Source organism: Pyrenophora tritici-repentis, chromosome 6 (genome assembly GCF_003171515.1).
Source record: "Pyrenophora tritici-repentis strain M4 chromosome 6, whole genome shotgun sequence".
NCBI classification, from domain to species: domain Eukaryota; kingdom Fungi; phylum Ascomycota; class Dothideomycetes; order Pleosporales; family Pleosporaceae; genus Pyrenophora; species Pyrenophora tritici-repentis.
Genome location: NC_089395.1, coordinates 2,285,339 through 2,308,496, shown reverse-complemented (window position 1 = coordinate 2,308,496; position 23,158 = coordinate 2,285,339). Strand labels below are relative to the sequence as shown.

At 48.3% G+C, this 23,158-nt stretch overlaps 11 protein-coding genes across 11 annotated transcripts; 8 read left to right on the top strand and 3 right to left on the bottom strand.

Annotated features, from left to right (window-relative positions):
- Positions 1–108: 108 nt before the first annotated feature.
- On the bottom strand, positions 109–1,813 carry PtrM4_121000 (TolA, Membrane protein involved in colicin uptake; the record flags this gene model as incomplete). Its single annotated transcript, XM_066108449.1, has 3 exons — positions 109–518; positions 1,261–1,462; positions 1,526–1,813. 3 exons carry the CDS (start codon positions 1,811–1,813, stop codon positions 109–111), a joined length of 900 nt encoding a protein of 299 aa, XP_065961634.1.
- Positions 1,814–4,812: 2,999 nt separating this feature from the next.
- Positions 4,813–5,521, top strand: PtrM4_120990 (MMR-HSR1 domain containing protein; the record flags this gene model as incomplete). The annotated part of the gene is made up of 3 exons (XM_001935372.2): positions 4,813–4,925; positions 4,973–5,085; positions 5,136–5,521. 3 exons carry the CDS (start codon positions 4,813–4,815, stop codon positions 5,519–5,521), a joined length of 612 nt encoding a protein of 203 aa, XP_001935407.2.
- A 3-nt stretch (positions 5,522–5,524) lies between these two features.
- PtrM4_120980 (OmpH multi-domain protein) lies at positions 5,525–6,214 on the top strand (the record flags this gene model as incomplete). Its single annotated transcript, XM_066108448.1, has 2 exons — positions 5,525–6,095; positions 6,147–6,214. 2 exons carry the CDS (start codon positions 5,525–5,527, stop codon positions 6,212–6,214), a joined length of 639 nt encoding a protein of 212 aa, XP_065961633.1.
- A 1,326-nt stretch (positions 6,215–7,540) lies between these two features.
- Positions 7,541–8,443, bottom strand: PtrM4_120970 (Trichoplein multi-domain protein; the record flags this gene model as incomplete). Its single annotated transcript, XM_066108447.1, has 1 exon — positions 7,541–8,443. The coding sequence occupies one exon, from the start codon at positions 8,441–8,443 to the stop codon at positions 7,541–7,543; it is 903 nt and encodes a 300-aa protein (XP_065961632.1).
- Positions 8,444–10,213: 1,770 nt separating this feature from the next.
- PtrM4_120960 (2OG-FeII-Oxy multi-domain protein) lies at positions 10,214–11,452 on the top strand (the record flags this gene model as incomplete). Its single annotated transcript, XM_001935371.1, has 2 exons — positions 10,214–11,023; positions 11,081–11,452. 2 exons carry the CDS (start codon positions 10,214–10,216, stop codon positions 11,450–11,452), a joined length of 1,182 nt encoding a protein of 393 aa, XP_001935406.1.
- A 744-nt stretch (positions 11,453–12,196) lies between these two features.
- On the bottom strand, positions 12,197–12,691 carry PtrM4_120950 (uncharacterized protein; the record flags this gene model as incomplete). Its single annotated transcript, XM_001935370.2, has 2 exons — positions 12,197–12,472; positions 12,533–12,691. The coding sequence occupies 2 exons, from the start codon at positions 12,689–12,691 to the stop codon at positions 12,197–12,199; spliced, it is 435 nt and encodes a 144-aa protein (XP_001935405.2).
- A 583-nt stretch (positions 12,692–13,274) lies between these two features.
- On the top strand, positions 13,275–15,788 carry PtrM4_120940 (Dimer-Tnp-hAT domain containing protein; the record flags this gene model as incomplete). Its single annotated transcript, XM_066108446.1, has 2 exons — positions 13,275–13,292; positions 13,386–15,788. The coding sequence occupies 2 exons, from the start codon at positions 13,275–13,277 to the stop codon at positions 15,786–15,788; spliced, it is 2,421 nt and encodes an 806-aa protein (XP_065961631.1).
- Positions 15,789–17,943: 2,155 nt separating this feature from the next.
- On the top strand, positions 17,944–18,264 carry PtrM4_120930 (uncharacterized protein; the record flags this gene model as incomplete). Its single annotated transcript, XM_066108445.1, has 1 exon — positions 17,944–18,264. The coding sequence occupies one exon, from the start codon at positions 17,944–17,946 to the stop codon at positions 18,262–18,264; it is 321 nt and encodes a 106-aa protein (XP_065961630.1).
- Positions 18,265–18,439: 175 nt separating this feature from the next.
- On the top strand, positions 18,440–18,769 carry PtrM4_120920 (uncharacterized protein; the record flags this gene model as incomplete). Its single annotated transcript, XM_066108444.1, has 1 exon — positions 18,440–18,769. One exon carries the CDS (start codon positions 18,440–18,442, stop codon positions 18,767–18,769), a length of 330 nt encoding a protein of 109 aa, XP_065961629.1.
- A 613-nt stretch (positions 18,770–19,382) lies between these two features.
- On the top strand, positions 19,383–20,040 carry PtrM4_120910 (Mating-C domain containing protein; the record flags this gene model as incomplete). Its single annotated transcript, XM_001935369.1, has 2 exons — positions 19,383–19,728; positions 19,793–20,040. The coding sequence occupies 2 exons, from the start codon at positions 19,383–19,385 to the stop codon at positions 20,038–20,040; spliced, it is 594 nt and encodes a 197-aa protein (XP_001935404.1).
- Positions 20,041–21,024: 984 nt separating this feature from the next.
- PtrM4_120900 (uncharacterized protein) lies at positions 21,025–21,948 on the top strand (the record flags this gene model as incomplete). Its single annotated transcript, XM_066108443.1, has 1 exon — positions 21,025–21,948. One exon carries the CDS (start codon positions 21,025–21,027, stop codon positions 21,946–21,948), a length of 924 nt encoding a protein of 307 aa, XP_065961628.1.
- Positions 21,949–23,158: the final 1,210 nt, after the last annotated feature.

The following is a 23,158-nucleotide window of genomic DNA, read 5'->3' as shown; positions in this document are numbered from 1 at the left end:
CAGCGTCAACCCGACTTAATGGAGCAACAACACGACGACGCTTTGTCGGTTTTTTGCTAGTTTATGTAAGGCTTCTCGCTTACGCTTATTTGCTGTATCGCGACTTTTTTAAGCGGTTGCAGCTTGTTGTTGTTGCTTTTTAAGTGCCCGTTCGGCAGCTTTCTCCTCACGCTGCCGTAACTGCTTGGCATCCCTCTCAATTTTGGCTTGTTGTCGAGCCACCTTTGCAGCTTCTTGAGAGCGCTTTTTCTTAGCAGCTTCTGCTGCTTTTCTCTCTCTATCGCGAGCTTTTTGGAGTTGTAGCTCCGCGGCTTCGTCCAGTTCTGCGGCCTTGCGCGCGCGGACGCTGGCAAGCTTCCTAGGACTGTAGAATACAGCTCCGCCGTGCCAATTGTCGCCCTCTTGAGTAGTCAGTGTTGTTGATTTAGACGGGCGGGACCTTATAAGGTTGAGTTCAGCGCGTAGCTCCGCGTTTTGGAGGCGGAAAAGCTCGTTGTTAACCTGCAGCGAGTGTAGGCCTTAGGACAGCCGTTTAGCTTTAAATTTGGCCTTGTCAGCCACCGCAGCGTTAAAAATTTTGCGCAGTTAAGGCTAGGTATCGCTATCGCCTTGCTCTCCAATTCCTGGCTCGTCATCTTATTGTTGTGGTTGGTTGTTGAAGCGTTGAAGTACCGGGTCTGCGTCCATCAGCTATACGCCTGTAGCTTTAAAAACTCTTTAATATAAGATCGTGAGTTATTATAGAGCTCTAAGCCGGCCAAAAGTTGCTGTAGAAGTCGCGTTTAGTAATCCTTAAGAGGCCTTAGGTTCGCTAGAGGCGTTAGGTAAGCTCCTCGGTGTAGTGCTTCGAAAGCGGCGAAAAGAGCACGACATCCAACGGCTGCAAACTGTGTGTAGAATGTAGTGGATACACTATAACTATAATGCGTTTGGCTTCACAATACTCCAAAAAATCGGGCGTGAGGTGGCTGGCGTGGCCGTCAAGGATTAGAAGGCGCTATTGCCGGCGAGCTTTGGCTGCTGTATAGCGTTCGAAGACCTGTTAAAGCTAGGCAAGTCTTAAATTATTATTTAACCATCCCAAAGCTGAGTGGGATACGAAAACCTAGTATTTTTCGGCCAACAGGTCGTCAACCTAGCTTAATTGAACCCTAGAGATGCCCTAGTAGATGAGAGCGGGCGGCAATGCCTCTCCAGAAGCGCATACGCAAGCCAGCAGCGTTACCTATTCTCTGTTACTATCTCTCATCGCCGCGGTACGCTCCTTTGACTCATAAACTGCCTTAGAGAAGATCCTCTTCCTGCGGTGGGCGATACCAACAAAGAAGCCCTTCTCATCCCTATTGTACGTGTTGCGCTCTTCAATCCCATGTTCTCGCATCTTAGAGTGCAGCAAGTTGAAGTACAACTCGTATTTACGCTTGTTGTCAGCTAAGTGACGCTCACGATCCATACCGGTGTCCTATTTGGTGATAAGCTCGTCGGGATGACGTTGTTAAAACCGGGTAACCTAGCTATCCGAAACCTCATGCTGCGCAACCGCGCTGCCGAAATTTCTCAAAATACTCCTTGTAGGTGGTACGCCGTCTCTTGTAGTCCCTTCTATGTATCCGATAAGCTCATCCTCTTGTTGTGGGTTAAGGTTTCGTCGATGTTCGGCCGCCTCTGTGCCCCGGGGTTGCTGTGCGCCCCAGTGCCTTCGCGACAGCGTCGTTCGATCAACTCCGAATATTTTTGCAACTTGGCGGTACGAGAATTTATCTCCAGCCCCACGCGATTCGATATATTCAATCGCTTCTTGAATCGGGTCCATGGTTGTAGAGTTATGACGCGTCGCAGTTGGGTGGGTTCATGAGGCAGCGGGGGTTGGGGTGGCTCGTTGGCTGAACTGGCTCGTTGGGTGCGCACGGACTGTAAGCTACGTTTACAACACTAAAAAACTATCACGAGATCGCTCCTACTGCAAAACCAGCAGCCTCACCAGCAGCTAGCTGCTGCCTCTTCCCCGCTCAAGCTGACCAAGCTACTCAAGCCGGCTTCCTCCTCAGCTTGACTTGGCTTGTTAATTACTATGAGGCAGCTTGACTTGAGGGAACAATCAAGCTTCAAGCCGGTCAAGTCAAGCGCTTGATCTGGCTCGCTTGTTGGAATGCCTGCACAACACTCAGCAAAATAGGGTGGTTACACAACTTACTCTATTTCCAGTTCATGTGGATCTCGAAATGAGCCCAGGAAATGGCCTCTAATATGTGCTGGCCCACCTTCACATTGAGCATGTAGCATGTTAGCTACTATCGACCATTTACTGCCTCAGCCGCGATTTATCCAGTTTTGAACGCCGACCGCCTCTTCATCTCGTATCTGTCTTACATATGACGTCTTATATATGCCTGGGTGTCAATTAATGTTACATGAGGCTATTCTGGTTCGCGAGCACGTGAAAGAAAATATCTATGTTATGAGTAGTAGCACCTGCATCTGCACCGGCAGCCAGCGGTATTCCATCTCTCCACCAAATTCGACCATCTAAGATCGTCACGCCACTTCAGGCACAAAAACGACACACTATCGCTTGGGACTAAGACCGAACAACCACTCTTGTCTACAACGGCAAAGCTTACTTTTATTGCCACTGTGGCTGTACTCCTCTCGACCGTAGTAGCGCGCCAGGCGGTAGTTCCGGACAAGCAATGCTGTGCCGGTTCATTGCAGTATTGTAAGCTCCAACAACGCCCAATACTGTGTGAACCAATACGACGGTCAGGACTGTAAATGTTGCCATTCAGGACTACCCTTCTTGGAATCGGCCCGATGCTTCTTGGCCGAATGTTCTACAACCTTCACTTTCACTCCTTTGCCGTTATGTGCTTACGCATATCTTATGTATATAACCTTGTGTATCTACTCCGTAGGACAATCGACGCAGTTCTCATATGCAGTTGTTGACGTCTTGTCTACTGCGATAGTAAAGCCGCGTGCCGAAAGCTCCTTCACCAGTCTGCCAAAAGCGATAACTTCTTCCTTTACACAGCCAACCGAGGGTAAGTCGTGGGAAGAATCTCACTAATATCATATTGTTGGACGTTTAGGGCTGACAATCTCGTGTAGAGTCGTGCCTACTTGTTTTTGCTCTCAGCTCAATGCAGCGGTACCCGATGACTGCTAGTATTCATCTCTGTCACAACCGAACGAAGACCGGATAGCATAGCATTGTAGAAGAAGGCAATCATTGTACCGGCTGGAGGAACTTCTTTGAATAAGCGTACAATCGTACAATGACAAGCAATAACGCGTTCTCTCTGTGTTCGACTTCGCTCAGCACTCGACTTTGTTCTGCGCCTTTTCTTTCAGGTTCAGGCACGCTGAGACTTGGCCATCAACTCCGATTCTAGCAACTTGTATAGACTGTGCGAACGTAGATCTTGCTAGTAGCATGGACGAGTGGATCATGCACGATTGATTTGTGGCCCCTACCTTCATCCTTGGTACTGCATTTCTCGTCAACGTGAATTTGCTTTCTCCGCCTTGTGATAGAATTCTATTTGAATACTCCACAGTCTGATGTCGGCTTTTCGATCTCTGTTCCTCGACAGATTGTGCCCTTGCGGGGTACGTAAATCTATATGATGTGATGAGGGCATAAAAGCGATAGGCCAGAAGGGAGTCAGCTAGATAGCGAACTGTTCAACTTCGTACTGAGATTCAAAAAACATTGCTTGTTTTCGTGTGGCGTATCTTGGGCGCATTGGGAACATGCGGGATGTTCAGCTGAAAACTACGGCTGAACAGTTGATAACGTTCGTCGACAACAAGCTGTCCACGGGTATCCCCACTTTGGGAAACAGATGATCCCAGGGAATTCAGAGCTATATCGCGATTTTACTTGTTCAATAAAGCTATTAGGAGATCCCACGTGCATAATCTTAGCATTTTTATGCATGTGTATGCGTGTATGCGTAAGTCGCTGACGGCCCGGTCGGGTAGATTGTAAGCATATTGAGCTCGTGGGCGCTAGATATATCTAGGTACGTAATTTGCAGTTATTTTTTTCAGCTTTCTAAAAAGCTTGTGTGCGCGAGAATGATTCACGCATATAAATAAAAAGCAAACGTCAGTAACTACCAGTTAGTGCTTCAAAAATAGCTCTCTACTAACAAAATCGCTCCAGCTTAGAAGATGGACAAAAGAGAAGGGCAATTCCATAAGATTGTACCTCTATTCTTATTCTCATGATCGTAAAATGTCTAGGTCAACCCATATTGCAGATCTCTGTTTTCCTTATACACATTATCTGTGTCGTCGAGGAAGCTGCTCAGGTGAAGCTGCAGCCAGCGTTTTAGCCTTCTGAACTTCTCAATTCTGCCTGATTTGACTCAAAACGTACACCTTCATACGCCAATTAGGCTGATAGCATTTGTGGGCCATGTATGGCGCATGGTTCAGCTCATGCAGCAGAGATGTCAACAAGCAAGTCAAGCTGGCTTGATTCTTATCGATTGCAGATCACAGACAATATAGAGGCTCGTGCACAGTGGCACGTCCCAGAGAATGGTCTGTGATCTGCAATCGATAAGAATCAAGCCAGCTTGACTTGCTTGTTGACATCTCTGTCATGCAGTCATGATAAGCTACCGGATCTAGAGATGGAGACCCGTACACTGCCCAGGTGCTGCGGCATGATCTTCCGAAACCGTTAAACGCCTCACAAGTCAATGAAAGTATTGATAAATAGACGCTGTCTATCTGATTGTCATCTGATCATGAAACTTATCATCATTTGAACAAGATATATCCTTGCCCTCAGTCCAAAGCATGTCACCGAAGCAGAAGGGCACCTTCACTCATGGTTCTTATCCCCCGGAAAAGGGTTCAATGCCGTCCTCTACATGGAAGATAGGCCAGCACACGGCTTACAGATCGGCCGGGTAAGCCCGATCTAGAGTACTACGTTGAATTAATCTAACGTTGGCAGGAAGGTGGAAGACGTCTACATCGGTGTTATGGGAGTCACCGGAGCAGGAAAGTCTTCATTCATAGATTTGTGTACAGGACAAAAGATTGGAGTTGGCCAAGGCCTCCGTTCACGTAAGTGAAATCCGGTTGTACAACCACGCCAGTAACTAATACAGACCCAGACACGCAGGAGATTGGAGAGTTTGCTTTCATGCTGAGTGCAAACCTCAGAGTTCATCTGGTCGATACGCCAGGTTTTGACGACACGGATCGGAAGGATACTGACGTACTCCGGGACATTGCTGGATGGCTGGGCGTCTCGTATACGAACAAGAAACGTCTAAGTGGCATGATCTTCCTACATCGCATTATCGACCCTAGGATGCAAGGATCTGCAAAGCGCAACCTTTTCATGTTCCAAAAACTCTGCGGCGAAGAGTGCTTCAGTCGAATCATACTTGCTACCACTATGTGGTCTCTTGTTCCGCCAGGTATTGGCGCTCAGCGAGAGCAAGAGCTGATGCGACAAGACGATTTCTGGGGCTTTATGCTGAAAAAGGGCAGTTGAATCATGCGACACACGGACGAAAATGATCGCTCGTCCGCTTTAGCCATACTCAACGCGGTAGTTCGTAACCGCAAAGAAATAACGCTCCGTATTCAACAGGAAATGTCCACTGAGGGCTTAGGTCTTGAGGAGACTGAGGCAGGGCAACAATTGAACGAGGACATAACAAAGGAGCGGGAGAGGCATCGAAGAGACATAGAAGAGTTGCAGCAGGAGAAAGAGGAAGCCTTGGCAGTGGCAAACCAGGAGGCGGCGGAACAGATCAACGAGCTCCAAGCCGACCTTGCCAAAAAAATTCAAGCTGGCGAAGAATCGCAGGAGCGCCTTCGCACTGATCTTGAAAAGTTGCAGGCAGAACGTAAAGCAGAGCTGAAGAAGCTCTTCGAAGAAATGCAAGAGCAGAAAGATAAGCTAGATAAGATGGAGGCCGATAACGAAGAAACCAGGTTCATGGCAACCAGTCAGACTAACAGAGAAGAGTTTCAAGGCGTATTGAGCGCGTTGGAAGAAAGTATGCGGATCGAAAAAGAGACTCTTAAGACACAGTTTGAGACATTCGAGAAAAAGAAGAATGGTGAGTTCTCAGCCAGAATTTGAGACCAAGAATACAGCTGACCTGATCCAGGGGTTATCATGGAATGTGGTGAGTGGCTTCAACTGATCTGGGATGGGGTTTGTGCGATGCTTGAATAAGATTGGAACGCTCCGTATCATCCTAGCTTATACGAACCGGGGCTGTCGGAAGTTGTCACGGTTTGGGGTCTCTGCTGCTCTGCTCCTGCAGTCGCAACTTACCTTTGTAATGGAACGATGCCTATCTAGGACTAGCGCTGTTTACGGTCACCCACCTACATATACAGTTTGTAGACTCAGACAATACAACCTCAGTTCAATCCTTCAATTCTTCCAGCACCCACTATCCCCACAGAAGTAGATCCGGAGATCACCGAAGTTGTTGAGAGCTTGATAGGTATGGGGATGTTGCCGTTAGCATCCATGGTGTCAGAAGTGGCAATCATTTCTTAGCTATTTTGATTTTCCGATGAGACAGCATGTTCTGAGCAGGTCAAATGCGTCTGCTGGCTCAACTCTTCTCTCTCTCCAAGGGTCTATGTCGCGGACAATCATATTTTTCCTACTAAAACCAACAAATCCCCCTCCTTTTGTATGTTTTCCTTTGCTTGAGTTGATTCGAGGGATCATACACGATTTCGACTGGGTAACATGGAACTCCACTGTCACATCAGTAGGGTGTTATAGTAGCACATATCGGAACACCTCATTTTCTGCTTAATGCGTTTTAGTGCTGTAAACATTGATTGGTGAGAGCTCTCCTCTTACTCTCAACCTGCCAACATATGGCTCGTTACCTTGTTCGCTCGTTGTGCTTACTGCATCTTCGAACCATGATTCGGTAAACCCTATCTGTGGGAACCTCATACGATCCGACCCGAGCGAACAGTGAACCCAAGTCACTAAACACCTTTTGAGTCAACCGAATGCATTCAATCAATATAAAACCCAGTGTAAAGCTCACCGGCTTCCTCACAAACTAACACCACCACCGGCGGGAACCCTAGGCGGGCTAGAATCGGATCTTTGACACGAATTAAGCAAGTGGCTAGTACGCGAGATATTTGCGGCGCTCCCGTAGTGACGGGAGACCAATGGCATTGTTGCCTGTAGTGCTGATTACTTTCTTGGTCCGTAGATCTAGATCGTCCCTCAACGTTTACAACACGAAACGTGAATCTACGAAGAAGCACCGGTCAAGTCGGCCTTTGCGCAGCGCGAACCGAGGCAGCACACAAACAAGTAGGCCCGACTGAACCGGCCACTTCCAACGCGGGAAGAACATGGCCCATAACGTGTCTGTGCGCGTGATGCCCATAATCGCGTGCCGCACACCCCACCAATATCGCGACGACGGCAAAGTTGAGGCTGTGCAGCCACGTACAATAACTATTATCGCGAGATTTTCCGGTGTATTGATCTATAGACGTAGCTCTACAACTTTGTCTATCTATATTTTGCCGGAGTATTGACGGCCCGGCCGCGTCGGGTGGTTGTTGGTGGGGGAGCCGGTGCAGCCACCTCAGCCAGAGTGCCACCGCCAGCACCACCCACGCGTCGTTTTTTTGGCTGTTGCTTTGCAGCGGGCTTTGAAGCCTTACGCTTGCCCGATTGGGGTTGTTGTATAGCCTTTGCAGCGTCGCGATCGCGTCGTTTGGCGTCAAGTTCGGCAGCCTTTACAGCCTTGGCTTCATCCCGCACCTTCTTTGCCTCCTCACGCGCCGCCCGCGCTGCCTCTTTGATCTTAAGTTGATAGATCCTGTTGTTCTCCTTTGCCTCTTTCAACTCTATCTTATCAAGTAGCTCTTTCTCCTTCTCCTTCTCCTTCACTAGCTGCCTGAAGCGGGCCTCTCGAAGCTTGCACGGCGACCACCAAACTGCCCCTGAATGGAACGCTTTTCGCTGCTGTAGATCTAGGGGAGGTTCGTGCCGATTGCGGGGCTTCTGGTGAACGTGTAGCGCCGCGCGCAGTGCGTCCTTCTCGTACTCGGCGATCTCTTTGGCAGCCTGGAGGCGGAGGAGTATTTCTGAGAGGTTGTTGGCCGCAATAGAGCTCGGATCGTAGGCCTGATTAATGAGGTTCGTGATAGTAGCTCTACTCACGTTCACTAGTGGCGGCGGTGCTGTTAGTGTTGACTTTCGGAACTTTTTAAGTACTACTTCGGGATCTATAGGAGCTATCCCAGTGGCTTTAAATGCCTTCAACGCGTGCTTCTTAATGAAAGAGGAGTCCCAGGCAGGCTTGAAAAGACGGTAGAAGTCATCCTTCCTCACAGCTAAGAGACCGTGGCTCGCCTGGAGGTAGTGCTGCAAGCTGAGTGAGTACGCGGCTGCCAGAGGTTTGAACATTACCACATCGAGTGGCTGCAGCGTATGGGTACTATGGGGGGTAGTACGAGTAACATAATATTGTGGGCGATCGCGTAGTCAATAAACTCCATAGTAACGTGACTCCCATGGCCGTCAAGGATGAGTAAGCGTGTGTGATTGCCGGCCTTCTCCTTCGTATGGCGATCAAACACCTGTTCGAGCCATGCCAGGCCTACCTGATCATTGGTCCACCCTGAGGGACTTGAGGTAACGTAGACTGGATCGTCAATTGCGATATCATCAACCCATCTGGCGTACATGTTGCCCGAAGTAGCTTCGTATATAATCGCGGGCGGTAACGTACTCCCATCAGCACATATAGCAGCGATAACAGTGATCCAATCTCTGTTGCCGTCCTGTATCACTTTCTTAAAGCCCCCAGTCTCATATTTCTGCTTACTAAACACTCTCTTACTCCTCCCCGTCACTCCAATAAGGAATCCCTTCTCATCCATATTATATACATCCTGCGCCCGAATATGGTGCTGAGCCATTTTAGTAGATAGTAGATCAAAGTACGACTCGTACTTGTATACAGAATCAGCCCGGTGGCGATTGCGGTCCAAACCAGTTGACCAACGTGATATAATCGCGTCGGGATGACGGTGAAAGAAGCGCGTCACCCAGCTTTGGGAGGCAGCCCTTCCGGCTATAGCACTAGCAAAGTTCTGGATCATAGTCCTCGTCGGTGGTAAGCCAGCCTCAGTAAGCTCGTCAATGTGCTCTAGAAGCTGTAGCTCCTGGTGTGGGTGAAGGAGTTGCTGATTACGTGATTTGGCTTCATTTGAGCCCCGGATCTGTTGATGGCGTCGCGACAACGTAGAGCGATCAACACCAAAGCGGCGCGCAACCTCAGAGTATGTAAATTTATCTCCGGGATCACGCGATTCAATAGCTTCAATCGCAGCGTTGATACAACTCATAGTTGTGGAGTTATGGGTGGTTGAAGTGGTAAGGGTGGATTGGTGTTGATGTTGCGGGGTGTGCGGCACGCGATTATGGGCATCACGCGCACAGACACGTTAAGGGTTACGGTAATTGCGGTAAGCTTGGGCAGTTCATGCGATCACCACAAAAACAACATTTGCTATCCAGACCCCCGAAGTCCCTAGAACTAGAAGCAAGATGAATCAAGAGCAGTATCCGACGCGATCTTCACAAGTGTGGCGTAGGATAAAGAGAACCTTGGAAGGTTGCTCCACATGATATTACTAGGTGGTGCGATCAAGATGTAACGTGCGTAGGGACCCTCGCCTAATCGGCCCTAATACCCGCAATACCAAGCCAGTGCCTTAGGTATTCCTAGGCATCCCCAGATGGCTCATGGACTTTGATCGCCATGTAGTCTAGACTGCTCCGTGGTCAGAAAGTATTACATGGACGATACGCGTTCAGCGCGCGGGCTACCTCCAGATCCAGGAAATCCGATGCACACCTCCTGGTCAGTATCAGCTGATTCCGCAATCTGCACTGGCAAAACAGGGCTGACTAGGTAAAGGAGTGTCAATGGGGATCTGTATATAAGTCTGGGAGAGAGATGCAGATGAGGATGAAAAACAAAAACCTCGTTGCTTTCGAACGAACCCCAACTCAAGTTTTATCCAGTCATTACCACTTGTTCATTCTTATCAAGATACACATTGTGACATCTTTATGATGTCTGCCCGCACTATTATCCGCAGGCCAGTGATGGTGCACACTCTATTCCGGACTTCACAGCAAGCTACCTCGGTCAGGAGGTTGGCAACCATGGCTGATTACAAGGCTTCCACCATGCCACCTAACCACAAGGCCACTGTCGGTAATCTCCAGACGTTTGAGCTTCCCGAGTCTCTCAATGGAAGTGTAGCAGACAGAGCGCTCGGCAAGAGCATGATCGATGCTTGGAAACGAGACGGCATCCTTCAGATTTCCATGGACCCCATCAACCGCAAGCTAGCCGATGCAGCATTTCTGTGCAGCAAGAAGTTCTTCGGCATGGACTACAAGAAGAAGGCAGCTTGTTTGGATGATCAGTCTTTCGCCGGATACATTGCTTCGGGAGAGGAAATCACAGACAATATCGCCGACTACAGCGAGATCTTCACCGTCACAAAAGATCTTGCACTGTATGATCCTCGCGTCCAGCAGCAGTGGCCATGCCATGGTCCTTGCCCTTGGCCATTCACCCAGATGAAGACTGTCATGCAAGCCTACATGGACTACCTCGGCGAGAGCGGTGAGAAGATGTTGCAGCTCATTGCTTGGGGTCTTGGTATGGAGGACGGCAATGCCCTAACCAGGTACACGCAAGATGGCTGGCATCACATGCGTATTCTACGTTTCCCTGAGACCAACAAGGTCAACGGCAAGGGCAAGGCCGGCCGCGGTATCGGCTCCCATACTGACTACGGCCTACTCGTTATTGCCGCCCAGGATGATGTTGGTGGCCTCTTCATCCGCCCTCCGATCGAGGGCGAGACGTATGCCAACTGGAAGGAGAGCGCAGCCGGCAAGCACGAAGACACCGATGGTTGGGTCTACGTCCCACCTGTCCCTGATGTCTTCACTGTCTTCCCTGTAAGTCATCCCGACTCTATATGTTTTATCAAAGAATCCAGCTGACCAGCATCTCAGGGTGACATGATGCAATACATCACCAACTCCTTCCTTCCCTCGACGCCCCACAAAGTCGGATTGAACACAAGGGAAAGATTTGCTTTCGCATACTTCCACGAGCCGAACTTCTCCGCCGTCATGAAGCCGCTGCCGGGCTTCGAGGCTGGTCAGGAGCCTGCCGAGGGCATCCACTACGGCTCTCACTTCACCAACATGTTTATGCGCAACTACCCGGAGAGGATCACCGCTGATCGCATGAGGAATGAGGGCAGATTGGCTCTATTGGATTCGCCTAGCCTTCGTTGGAAGGATACACCAGTCGTGGGTGGCAAGAATGTAGCCAGCACTATCCCAGTGGATCAAACTGCTGAGAAGAGCGCGTCCATCTAATGAATCTGTCCACATTCTTCTCTTTTATACAAGGCCTTTCTTTTGTACGAGGTCTTCTCCTTCATAGGGAGTTTCTCTTCTATACCAAATACTTTTTTTGTCGCTTTATTGTTGCATGGTGCACGGAGCACTTGAGTATGTATAGCTACTCCACCTGAGGTTACCAGTTCGGTAGACTTACACAATACATTGATATTTGACTCAAAGACTTTGCACTTGTATCGTAGAGGATACGAGATATTCTTAGGGTCCACAGCACATACCAGACTACACATGTTGTATCTCTGTGAACGAGTGGGTATGATTTAGACTGGGAACAAACAAGTGTTTGATTTTACAGTTTTTATCGTATACATCTGGGCCCACATAAACGAAGTAAAAAGACTTTAATAATTCCGGAAATATCAAAGACCGAGATAGTCATTTACTACAGGAAGATGCGCTATCCGCAATTGACAGTGTCACTGGCTAATCAATACCGGCTCATGAACTATGTGACTACGACCATCGAGATTACTTCACATGCTATATAAATCTAGGATCTAATATCAAATCTTATGAACATCCTCAAGCAGGTCCCTTTAAGCCCCAATAAGTCGATCTTCCCCTGAGAGATAATGTAACTTTCCAATAGGAACCCCAGCATTCCGCATGATTGCATACGCCGTCACGTTATGAAAGAAGCTGTCAAGCATTGACGCTATATCAGTAAAGTTCACACAGGCAAGAATACATTCATGTTACTTACAAATTTGGCATGACAAACTCCTGCAGATAGGTCAAGCCGTTCAAGTCGAAATGCCACATGTTGGGCACGTCGATCGTGACAGGCATCTTGTCCTTTCCGCCGAAACACTCCGGACGTGCTTCCTCAAAACATTGCAAGGCCTCTTCGATCTGTGTGTACAGGTCCTGGAAAGAGGCCGCGCCAAAGTTGAATGTGGGCACTTCCATGTTAGCGAGGCGCTGGAGGGCTCGTGTGGCAGTGGTGACCTGGAAGAAGATCTGAAGGGAGAGTGGCTATAGTTGAAGTATCTTTAGATAAAGTTCTCTGTTCCCATTACAAGGGAGGTGACGTACGTGCATGTCAGGGGAGAGTCTAGCGTCGAGGAGCTTCGAGTGCGGGTACCCGTTCTCCTCGCACCACTCCTCGCCTTTCTTCAAAACCACCAAGTGATTCTGCATGGCCTTCCGGAGGACCGGTACGCATAGTTCGTAGAGAGTTACAGTGGGCGTCATCTTTGGTTGTAACTAAGATCGTGACAAAGACGTTACGTATCTATTTACGTAGACGTTTAGCGCCAAGGGAGCAGACTCCGCAACAATCAATCCAGATTGGTCAGATTGATTGATTTGATTGGTCATTTGGAGTTTTTACCAACTCAATCAACTCAATCTAAGCTTTTCAAAATAGCTAATCAAATCAACTTGCGAAGGTCAGATTGATTGATTTGATTAGTTAGATTGATTTATTATTAACGAGTTGTAAGGCGAGTAGTGTCGTATTAAGAGAAGGTTTTTGGTGTTGAAGATAGTTATCTTGGACCCCTATCTCGCTTAGCTTGTGATCCCTGTCGGCCGGGCAAGCCAGTCTCTATGCATTCACTTCTCACCAGCTAGCTCTCCTCTTATAGGACTAGCTCCTTCTGCTTAGGGGCTAGCCTCTTCTAGGCTTCACCCCGCACCTATATAGCTAGTCCTTCGCTGTTCTTAATACAACAACGATTTCGCTCACTCAGTTCCCTAATAATCCCTTACACACAACACTAGTTGCCTAGCTACCTATACAGACATTTTTCTTTAGTGTTTAGTATCGCCCACGATGGCCAAACGCTCTCGAGTTCCCACCAATACTGCTGCCGCCGCCGCCGCCGCCAAACGGGCGCGCCTATCAAGGCCCTCTGTCCTATCTCAGCGATCGCTGTCGCCTCAGGAAACCCTTGGCGCCGCCGTAAGCCAGGCCACAACGTTTGAGTCGCAATTTTTCGAGTCGCAAACAGAGGAGGAGGGTGCGGCTGAGGGCAGCCAGGCTGGTACAGCAGCAACAACAGAGGCTAGTGTTGATACAGAGCCTGATAATGGCGATAACTTTGACGGCATTAACTGGGATCGCCTCCCTCGGTTCATGAAGCCTCTTACAACTGGGCGGCGCGTCAAGAGTTGGATCTTTCAACATGGATATCGCGTTGTTGAGCTCTACGATCAGAATCGAGTGTGGTTTGTATGCAAATACTGCCACATCCACAAGGTCATTGACACTGGCGGCAGTGGAGTTTTTGACGTATCAAAGGCCACCTCCTCAGCTGCAGCTCATCTTGGCCTTCAGAAACGAGGCCATGGCTTTACAAAAGACGGCCTGAAGCCTCGAAGAACAGGGCAGCAACTCTCTCTACGACAGACGCTGGAGACTGGTGTTGCAGTCTCTCAAGAGGCTGCCAACGCGATGGGCAACTTCAACATCCAGCAGTTTCGTGAAGTTGCAGTGTTCTGCCTTCTTGATAACAACTTGCCAATGGAGCTACTTGCAAGGCCGTCCTTTCGCGAGATGATTAGCCTTGCAAACCCAGAGGCAGAGGCAGCTTTGTGGGTAAGTCCTCGCAGTGTAGCTACCTACGCAATGCGCCTCTTCCAATATATGCAGCCACAGATTGTCTGCGCTCTGTCAGAAGCTGCAAGCAAGATCCACATAAGCTTTGATGGTTGGACGACAAAGGGTGGCAAGCGTGGATTCTTTGGAGTCGTTGCACACTTTGCTAACGCCTCTGGAGTGATACAAGATCTCCCCATCGCCCTCCCACATCTCGCAGGCTCTCATACTGGTGATGCTATCGCTGATACAATTAAAAAGACGCTCCAAGAATACAGTATTGGGAGTGATAAACTCGGCTACTTCGTCCTCGACAATGCTGCAAACAACGATACTGCAGTCTCCTCGCTCGCCCACGCGTACGACTTCAACGCTGCTCACCGACGCCTCCGCTGCGGCCCTCACACGCTTAACCTTATTGGCCAGGCAATTATCTTTGGCAGCAATCAAGAGGCGTACAACAACAACAACGACGAGCAGCTCCAAACAGAGGAGGTGTACATGCAGGAGTGGCGTCAAGAAGGGCCCTTAGGTGTACTTATCGACGTTATCAACCATATAAAAACGCCTCAACAACACGAAATTTTCCGAAGCTTCCAAACCGCCGCCAACGCCGAGTTGCCAGCTAGAGAGCGCCTCCACGTACTTGAGCCTGTGAAGCCTGTTGTTACACGCTGGAACTCTTACTACGCTGCCTTCAAACGCGCAACTCAACTCCAGGCAGCATACAACTCTTACGCTGAGCACTACATTAACGCACTCTCCCTTGAAGATCGCCGCGCTTGTCAACGTGGCAATAAACTCCCTGAAGCACCTAGTTGGATGAGATCAACAGGACTTACAGCTGCTGATTGGGCGGTGATAACAGAGTATCAGGACTGCCTAGAGCCGCTTAAGCTTGCTACGGAGAAGCTTGAGGGTCGCGGAAAGGCAGGCAAATACGGCGCTATATATGAGACTATTCCTGTATTTGAATACGTACTTGGCGCGCTCGAAGCCCGTACGCGCTCGTACGAGCAAGTTGACTTCAACCCACCTGATGCGCCTGAAGATCACCTCTTTGTTAACCTCCGCGCCGCCTGGAGTAAGGCCAACGATTACTACAACAAGCTCGATCGATCGCCAGCATACTACGCTGCTACCTGCCTCCATCCATACTACAAATACTACTGCGAGAACAGCTGGGTGGATAAGCCAGAATGGCTAACATCAGCCAACGCTGGCTTCCTGCAGCTCTGGCAGTCGTATAAGCCTCAACGTACACGTCCTCTATCTCAAACAACTGCAAAACCAAGGCATAGAGGAATAGATGATGTGATTGGCGCCCTCGTACGGCGCAACAAGGCTCAGGTAGAGGCTGCCCACGACGATGAGTACGAGCGCTGGAGAACTCAAGAGCCAGAGTGGACAAGCGAACAGTATCTTAGCGATGGCCACCCAGTCAAGTACTGGATTCAATTACGCTCAAAATACCCGTGTTTAAGCCAGTTTGCGATTGATATACTCACGATACCAGCATCTAGTTGCGACTGCGAGAGGCTCTTTAGCGAGCTTGGCGATTTACTTGAGCCGCGCCGGCGAGCTCTTGGCAGCGAGTTACTTGCTGCCCTTCAGCTTGTACGTTCGTGGAGACGAGCTGGCTTTGACGGCTTGTACAACAACGGTGATGATGAAGATAAGTGGAGTGACGTCAAAGATGAGGAGATTGTACAACAGTACGATATAGAAGGCTGGAGTACAACACCATAACCCCCTGTATACTACTTCTTAGCATCAATCAGCCAATCAACCAATCAATCGCAATCAATCTGCTCAAAAACCCTAACAATCAATCCGCAATCAATCAGCAGCGTCGCCGCAAGCTAATCAAACCAATCGACAACCTTAAGATTGATTGATTTGATTGTTACGGAGTCTGCCGATATACTAATGTAAAAAAGCCACTGTAGCCGCCAAACACCCGATGCAACAGATGACCTCGATTCTAGGTTTTAGATGGTGATTTTTTCGGATAGTGCATTATGGCGCATACAATGATCTAATATATCATGTGTGTGCACATAATAAGGGCATGCGTAGGGCATATCCATGGGCGGTTTCTATGTATCGAATGATCGGACTCTTCGACAAATACATCTAGATTATCGGAAAAGATTGTGACAAAGCAAGCGATTTGCTTTTTAAAATCATGTGAAGGTACCTTTATCAGTGATGTTGGTGCTTAGCAGCAGAGTTTCACAACGCAGTTTTGTTGTGGTATAATTATTTAGTGATTTGCTATTAGCGCATCAGTGCGTGTTTGTACGTTAAACACCCAATGCTTTCCGATGCCCTGTCCAGTATTGACCTTAAATTGACCCTAGGTCAGGATCCAGTTAAAGCCAAGACTTACAAGCACCACGTGATGATAGCGCCTAGACAACATCACTCCCTGCAACACCGCCAGCTATGTAAACAGCGTGCATCCGTTCTGCTCACTGACTTGGCACAGCACTAGTCTGCGCGCAGCTTGTATTCAAATCAAGTTTACCCCCTGCACTTCTTCACTTTTACCTTTCCTTCACTTGTTCAGCCATGAATGGCCGTTTGCATTTACTGCTGCCTTACGGGCTAAGCAGCTACTATACAAGTTGCCATACTAAAGGTAAAGCTACGACAAGCTTGCGCAGACTGCCAGTCTTTCGTGTTGCCCCTCTGAAGAAACTTGCGACTGTCAATGCCTCATATCCTTTATCACGGGTCGACGCAAAGACAAAAGACAACATCAGCGTTCAAAGAGACATGGACTCGACAACTCGGAAAGAGAAGCGCAGCAGAAAGCACAGGAAGAGGATGACTCTATCAGTAAAGAGAGTACCGAGAGTCTCCAAATCGGGGCGCAAACGAGCGAAGACAGCAAGAGCGAAGTCAGAAACGCAGGCAGGCGCTTCCCGGATCGTTCCAATCACACTTGATAGTGACGATGACGAGCCTGCAAGAGACCGCAGCTCACACACCAGAGCGACTGAGTCCCAAAGGTATGTCGATCTCGAAGATCGAATGCGCTACTAGCGAGGCGCGGGAAACCTCGCATTTGACAGAGACTGACCCCCACAGTACATCCCGTGGCCCAACCCGCAGACTCCGCAACAAACAAATAGATCTACAGATTGAATACCTAAATAAGTTAGTTTCCGTCCGGGATTTCCTATCTAAGTATTCAATCTGTAGATCTGTTTGTTTGTTGCGGAGTCTGCCAACCCGTACGCGAATACTTGACCCAAACCTAGGGCAACTTCGGCATCAATCTCACAGCTCTTCTCAGAACCAGTCTGGGGAAAGGAGTAGCGTATATCCGCCGCTGAGCAACACATACAGCCCCGCGGGCTTCTTTCTGCCGCGCTCGGCACCTTCTACGTATACATCCGCTCCCGATCCCACGAAAGAACACCGGCAATATGATTTCGCACGGAAAAAGATTTATAAAAGCATCTATTCAATGTATGGAACTTCTTGAGAAGTACGGGAACAACTCTAATGTATGACACCAGGACTTTGGACACTGACAGAGCCGACACACCACCCAAGAATAGGCAGGGCGCATCAGCAACAAGATCTCGACACTCCTCACCTAAAAGGTCTCATGTACCCGCTTCTCAACGCCACAATCTGGACAAGACACACCCTGTACGTTCTGGCAGCTTCGCAAAGTCGCCCGCAGCTACCAGCTTGTCGCCAGACTCCGCAACAATCAATCGGATCGGCATGATTGATTCCTATCTAGGTTAAAGGCTGCCTAATGAAGTAATTCTTTAACCTATATAGGAATCAATCATGTCAATCGATTGATTGTTGCGGAGTCTGCTTGTCGCATACCCCACAAGTCGACATACGTCCTAAAGAAGAGGAGAGACACAAACCAGAAATGACACTCCTGGACATAGACAACTTCAAAATGAGGACAAGTGTAGCCAAGTTGATGGCCGTTGCACCGGCAATATCTGTTGGGGATCTGTATCATCTCATCGTCGACAGCAAAGGCCACATGTCGGAAGCAAAACAACGAGCAATCAGGATGAGCGAAGCATCCAACATACACTGCCAAACCAAGCGATCCTCAAGACCTCAACAAGCACTTGAGAGTGATTCGGGTGACGAAATTCTGGTCGAGGTAGATCTCAATGACCCTGCTTTCCAATGGGATACCGACGAACAGACTCCGCAACAATCAATCGGATCGGCATGATTGATTCCTATCTAGGTTAAAGGCTGCCTAATGAAGTAATTCTTTAACCTATATAGGAATCAATCATGTCAATCGATTGATTGTTGCGGAGTCTGCCGACGAACCCGCGCCGGAACCGGTCTCTAAAACGAGAGCACGACCTTCGAAGCCAGGGTTGAAGATATTCGCCGCTAGGATGCGTCATGCATCCAAGGATGAGAAGCGTATCAAGTCAGGAAGTGAAGGCGTTGCCGGATGTACTGCTAAAAGTACGAAGCCCACATTTGTTAACCCTACGCACGCACGGGAGACAAGCAGCGACAGTGAATTTGTCGTCGATGATAACGGTACACACTACGGTCTTAAATCTGATGATGATTTTGATCCGAGTGGCCCCAGCACCCGTAGATCTGGGTACGGTGAAGTGAAGATGCGAGATGGCGATGACGCACTTGATCTAGACATAGACATGCACCCAAACTACGCTTATAATGCAGGCATACTGAGGAAGAAACGGGGGCGTTAAAATACATGAATATAGAGAATCTGCTGGAACTACTGGTGGATAGCTTCGTTACAGATACATTCATACAATGTTGCAACTCAAGGATGACGGTGTCGATAGAGATTAATCTCACGGGTACCACCTAGACGCGCCTTTTTGTATCTACCAACTCATGATGTTCAACGGAGCAACAGTAAAATGGCGCATGCACTTGTGATAACGTGGAGGCAATTACATACTTGGCTGCTTATTTCTAGCCTCTTTGGGTCTATCATTCCTGCGGAATGTCTCTCTGTTCCCATTATCATGTCTTAGAACACGTTGTTCTCTAGTATTAGCAAGCTTCTGCATTGTTCTTAAATATGCATGTCCAACAAGACAAACAAATAGCGTTTTTGCTAACCAAACAATCTCATGTACTTTTTCCAAGGTAAAAAAACAATGACTTATCGTTCTTATCCAGAGTGAAACATGGGTCCAAGCCACCTTCACCTTTAGTTTTCTGTGCTCAAGTCAAGAAACTCACCACCAGGAAACTCACTACTAATACGGCGCACTACACTGTTTGTTCTAATATAACCACAACAGTCATACAAATTAGCACCCCTGAGCTTATAAAACATCTCCGGAAAGTATGCCAAGCCCCCTATCTGAGTTCTCCTACACCCAACCCAAGCGTCTTCCAAAGAAAAGAAAAATACCGACCACCGCCGAGTTCCGCAAAGCAGCCGCGGAACTAGACTACATCAACTCTTTGTGTACAGAATTCAAGATCCCAGCAATCGTAGATCTGCTCAGCGATTCTGAGACTGAGCCGGAGATGCACGATTACGAGTCTACTCACCGTAACCAAGCGCGACGCAGGCAAGCAAAAGACCTGGACGGGAAAACTACGCAACCAAAGAGAGGGAAAGCGCTGAGGAAGAGTAACGTACCGAAACGACGTCGTTTGATCGTGGATTCAGAGGATGAAAGTCATGGTACGTCACCCCACCTTTTCCTCATCTGCCTATTCAAAACCTCCGATACTAACGTTGAACGAAGATGACTCTCTGCCCCACTCACCCTCTCCAAGCGCTTCTATCCCATCAAAGTCGCTAAGAGAATGCCGTCAAAATAGACGCAGGCGGAGAAGCGAGGAGTGGATTTTGTCGGATACAGACGAAGAGATTGTGAGGAAACCCAAGAGAAGAAAATTGGATCTCAAGGCAGAGGATGAGGATTTGGATATTGACATGAAGGGATGGGAAGATGTTGTGAAACGGGATGGGTCAGGACGAAGGGGAAGATAGATTGGACAAGGGGCTGAGTAGTATATCTGGCCTGTACCCAGGTGGGGAAAGGGGACAAAGGAGAAGGTTTGCCGGTTGCGTGTGTAGAATCCAATTGACGACATGATATGGATTCAGGGTCCCATGGCGATTGGAGATTATATGGGTCAGGGTACAGTCGTCAAGTCATCGTGTGCAAGAAGTAACCAGACTTATTCAAAGAGCAACAAGTGGCGAAAGCAGAGGGTTGTCCAATTAGAAATATCGATTAATTCCATAACCGGCATTTCTTACCCCATCTCTTACATATCCATCCAAAAGTCCTCAAATAATTACATAGACGCAGAAAATGTGCGATCGAAGAAAGGGCCTAGCCTGAAAGAACAGACTTTTGCACCGTGAGTATCCATGGGAAGGCAGTATAATGCCTACGAACGCACATGCACACGTCCGTGCTTATAACCTGTCCCTAGAATACACTGAAAGGCCGATTACCGAGACATGAAACGTCTCTAGTTTCCATTCTTGGCATGGTACAAAAGAGTTGAGTCATAACTGGGTATCATGAATACTTGACATACTATTGTAAAGGAGCTATCGTAATCGCCAGACACACTTATTAGGTGAGATAAATATGAAAAAAAGCGCGGTAAATCTCTCGTCAAAATCAGGTAATAGATGGTCCTTCAGTTTGGTACACCAAGAATGGGTACCACGATAAGTAGAAAGGGGCCAGTAGATCTGTAAAAAACCAGGTAATCGACATTTCTTCAGCTTGATACGCCAAGAATAGGTACAGGAGATAAAAATCTCCGTGCGCACATAAAACTCCTCATATAACTCCTTCCCAAACCTACACGGAGTAACGAATCATATACAGCTCACCTCGTACTATCAGTATAGTAAGTCTCCTCCCCCGTTACTTACAATATATACAACATTGCTCTTTTCCACAGACTTACTCTTATTAGCTATCCTAATATTGTCGGCACGACCATCACTACTATGCGTTACTTCGGAATCTTCGCCCTCATCGCTACGGCGGTCGCCGCGCCTCTTACCTCAAGACCACTTGATCGCGCTTGCCCACAATTGCAGGGCCTCTGGAGGAATATCGGCAAAAATTCGACTTTACTCTCCAATCTTAACACGGCTGTTGACGTAGTACGGGAATCGGCTGTTGACGCAGTACGGGAAGTCTGCTGCTCTGATGCCGCGCGCAAATTCCCTGGCGAGATTGATCCGCTGTGTCCTATCGATGCGATCCAGAGAAGAAACAACGATTATTATGAGTTCAGCCCAAGACTCTCAGGTCACTGCTCAAAACTAGCCAAGTCGCATGGCTGCACGCCTGGATACGACAATGACAGCATTTCATGTTTTTACACCCTACAACAATGCTGCAAGATGTTTGGCTTGGATCCGTTTACCGGCTTCATTCCAGATCCTATTTGTCTCAGTTACATCATGATAGAAAAACTCGAACAAGCCAACAGTCCACCGCATCCCCCACCAGTCAAGAAGGAGCTCTTTACCAAGCGACAGACCCTCACATACCAGGGCGTCGTGAGACACGACCGCTCTTATATGTGTACCGTCCCATACTTCACGGAGCTTTACTGCTGCAAGTATGACCAATATGATCACCTAAAGATGGAATGCAACAAACTGGATCGCAAAACGCTACCACATAACCCTGAGGCGTTCAAACGTGATTGCGGTTTCCGATCACCAGCTTGCTGTCCTATCTGGGGTGGATATGGCTGCTTGCCTGTAAGGACTTCTTCAAATGTGGAGCCAATCACCTTGCCCAATTTTCTTTTACCGCCCAATGGAGATGGAGAAGATGGACATGATGCACCAGGTGGAGCTTTTGTCAGATATGAAAACAAGGAAAACATCACAGCCTCGTTCGAGGATAGATGGTAGCCTGCGAGTTCAAGCCGTATTATATTCCCGTCTGCTGCGCCCTTATCAAAACCCATACGGCCGTGTAGAGGATAAGGAGGGTCAATGGGCTCGGAAGAAAAATAGCTTGGATTATGCTCTGAATTCTTTTTGGAAAAAATGTTTCAAAGATTGCTTTTGCGAATGGCTTGGCTTGTACAGCATCACGGATAAGACGGGCATGGAATGACCTGGGAATCTTGTCAGTTGGAGTGCATGTACCTGAGTAGAGAAATATGTAAGGCTAGGAGTTCTCTATGATCGCAAATTTGCTACGTCGATGTAATCATTTGAGGACTTTTCTGTTCTTGCAAAGGCAGCACTCGTTGTACTCTCGGTTTTGATAGACCTGCAGTTACTAGGCCTAGATTATTTGACATGTTACTCATATCACGTCCCAACCTGGTGAGATCAACTGGATGCGATGGCTATGGCTCGCGTCGGAGCAAACCTGCATTGCCAGGGCGTACTTCCAGCCATCGGTCCGGTGACAGGAACGCCCTCGCTGCTTTACAAACTGTTGGAGGCTTGGTTAGCATTGTCGAAAGAAAGTCAGCGTTGCGAAAGCTCGACGACCGATCTGGTTGCTACGGATGGCTCGGAAATGCATGTACTCGGTTTGAAAAGAGCTTGGAGGGAAACATTTGTTCCTAGTGAAGAACCATTAGTCGAAGCTGAGTGAGTGTACAGACATTACATCCTGATTCCTAGAAATGGAAAATTACAAAGTAGATATGCAGTGAGCTGTTTTGACGCAGCATAATGTGCAGGTCCACAGGAATGCGGAGAACTGAGGGACAGCAAAAGGGCAATGACAATGGCAGCTTAGCATGCCGATTGGGGTGGGGTAACTTGAGATGAAACGACAAGAATGAAGACACGTCATAATAGCGGCTTTAGCATATATCGTCGATTGCCAGCGATGCAGTCCCCACAAAATTGGGTAATATCTTTGTAGAAATTTTGTGTCGTCACGTGACCAGACTGGGAGTCAGCGCGTGGTTACCTGGGTATACGTACGGTCATGTGTGACTGTGCAGCGCCAAGATACTTGAGCGACGTAGAAGGTGACAGTAGCCATGAAAAGGCGCGATTAGAGTAACGAAAAGTAAGAAGGCGAGGCTGGGTGACATGTGAGGCAAGTCCCGTCCCCGGAACCCTGCGCATGGAAGTGGTAGGAAAGAAAGCTATA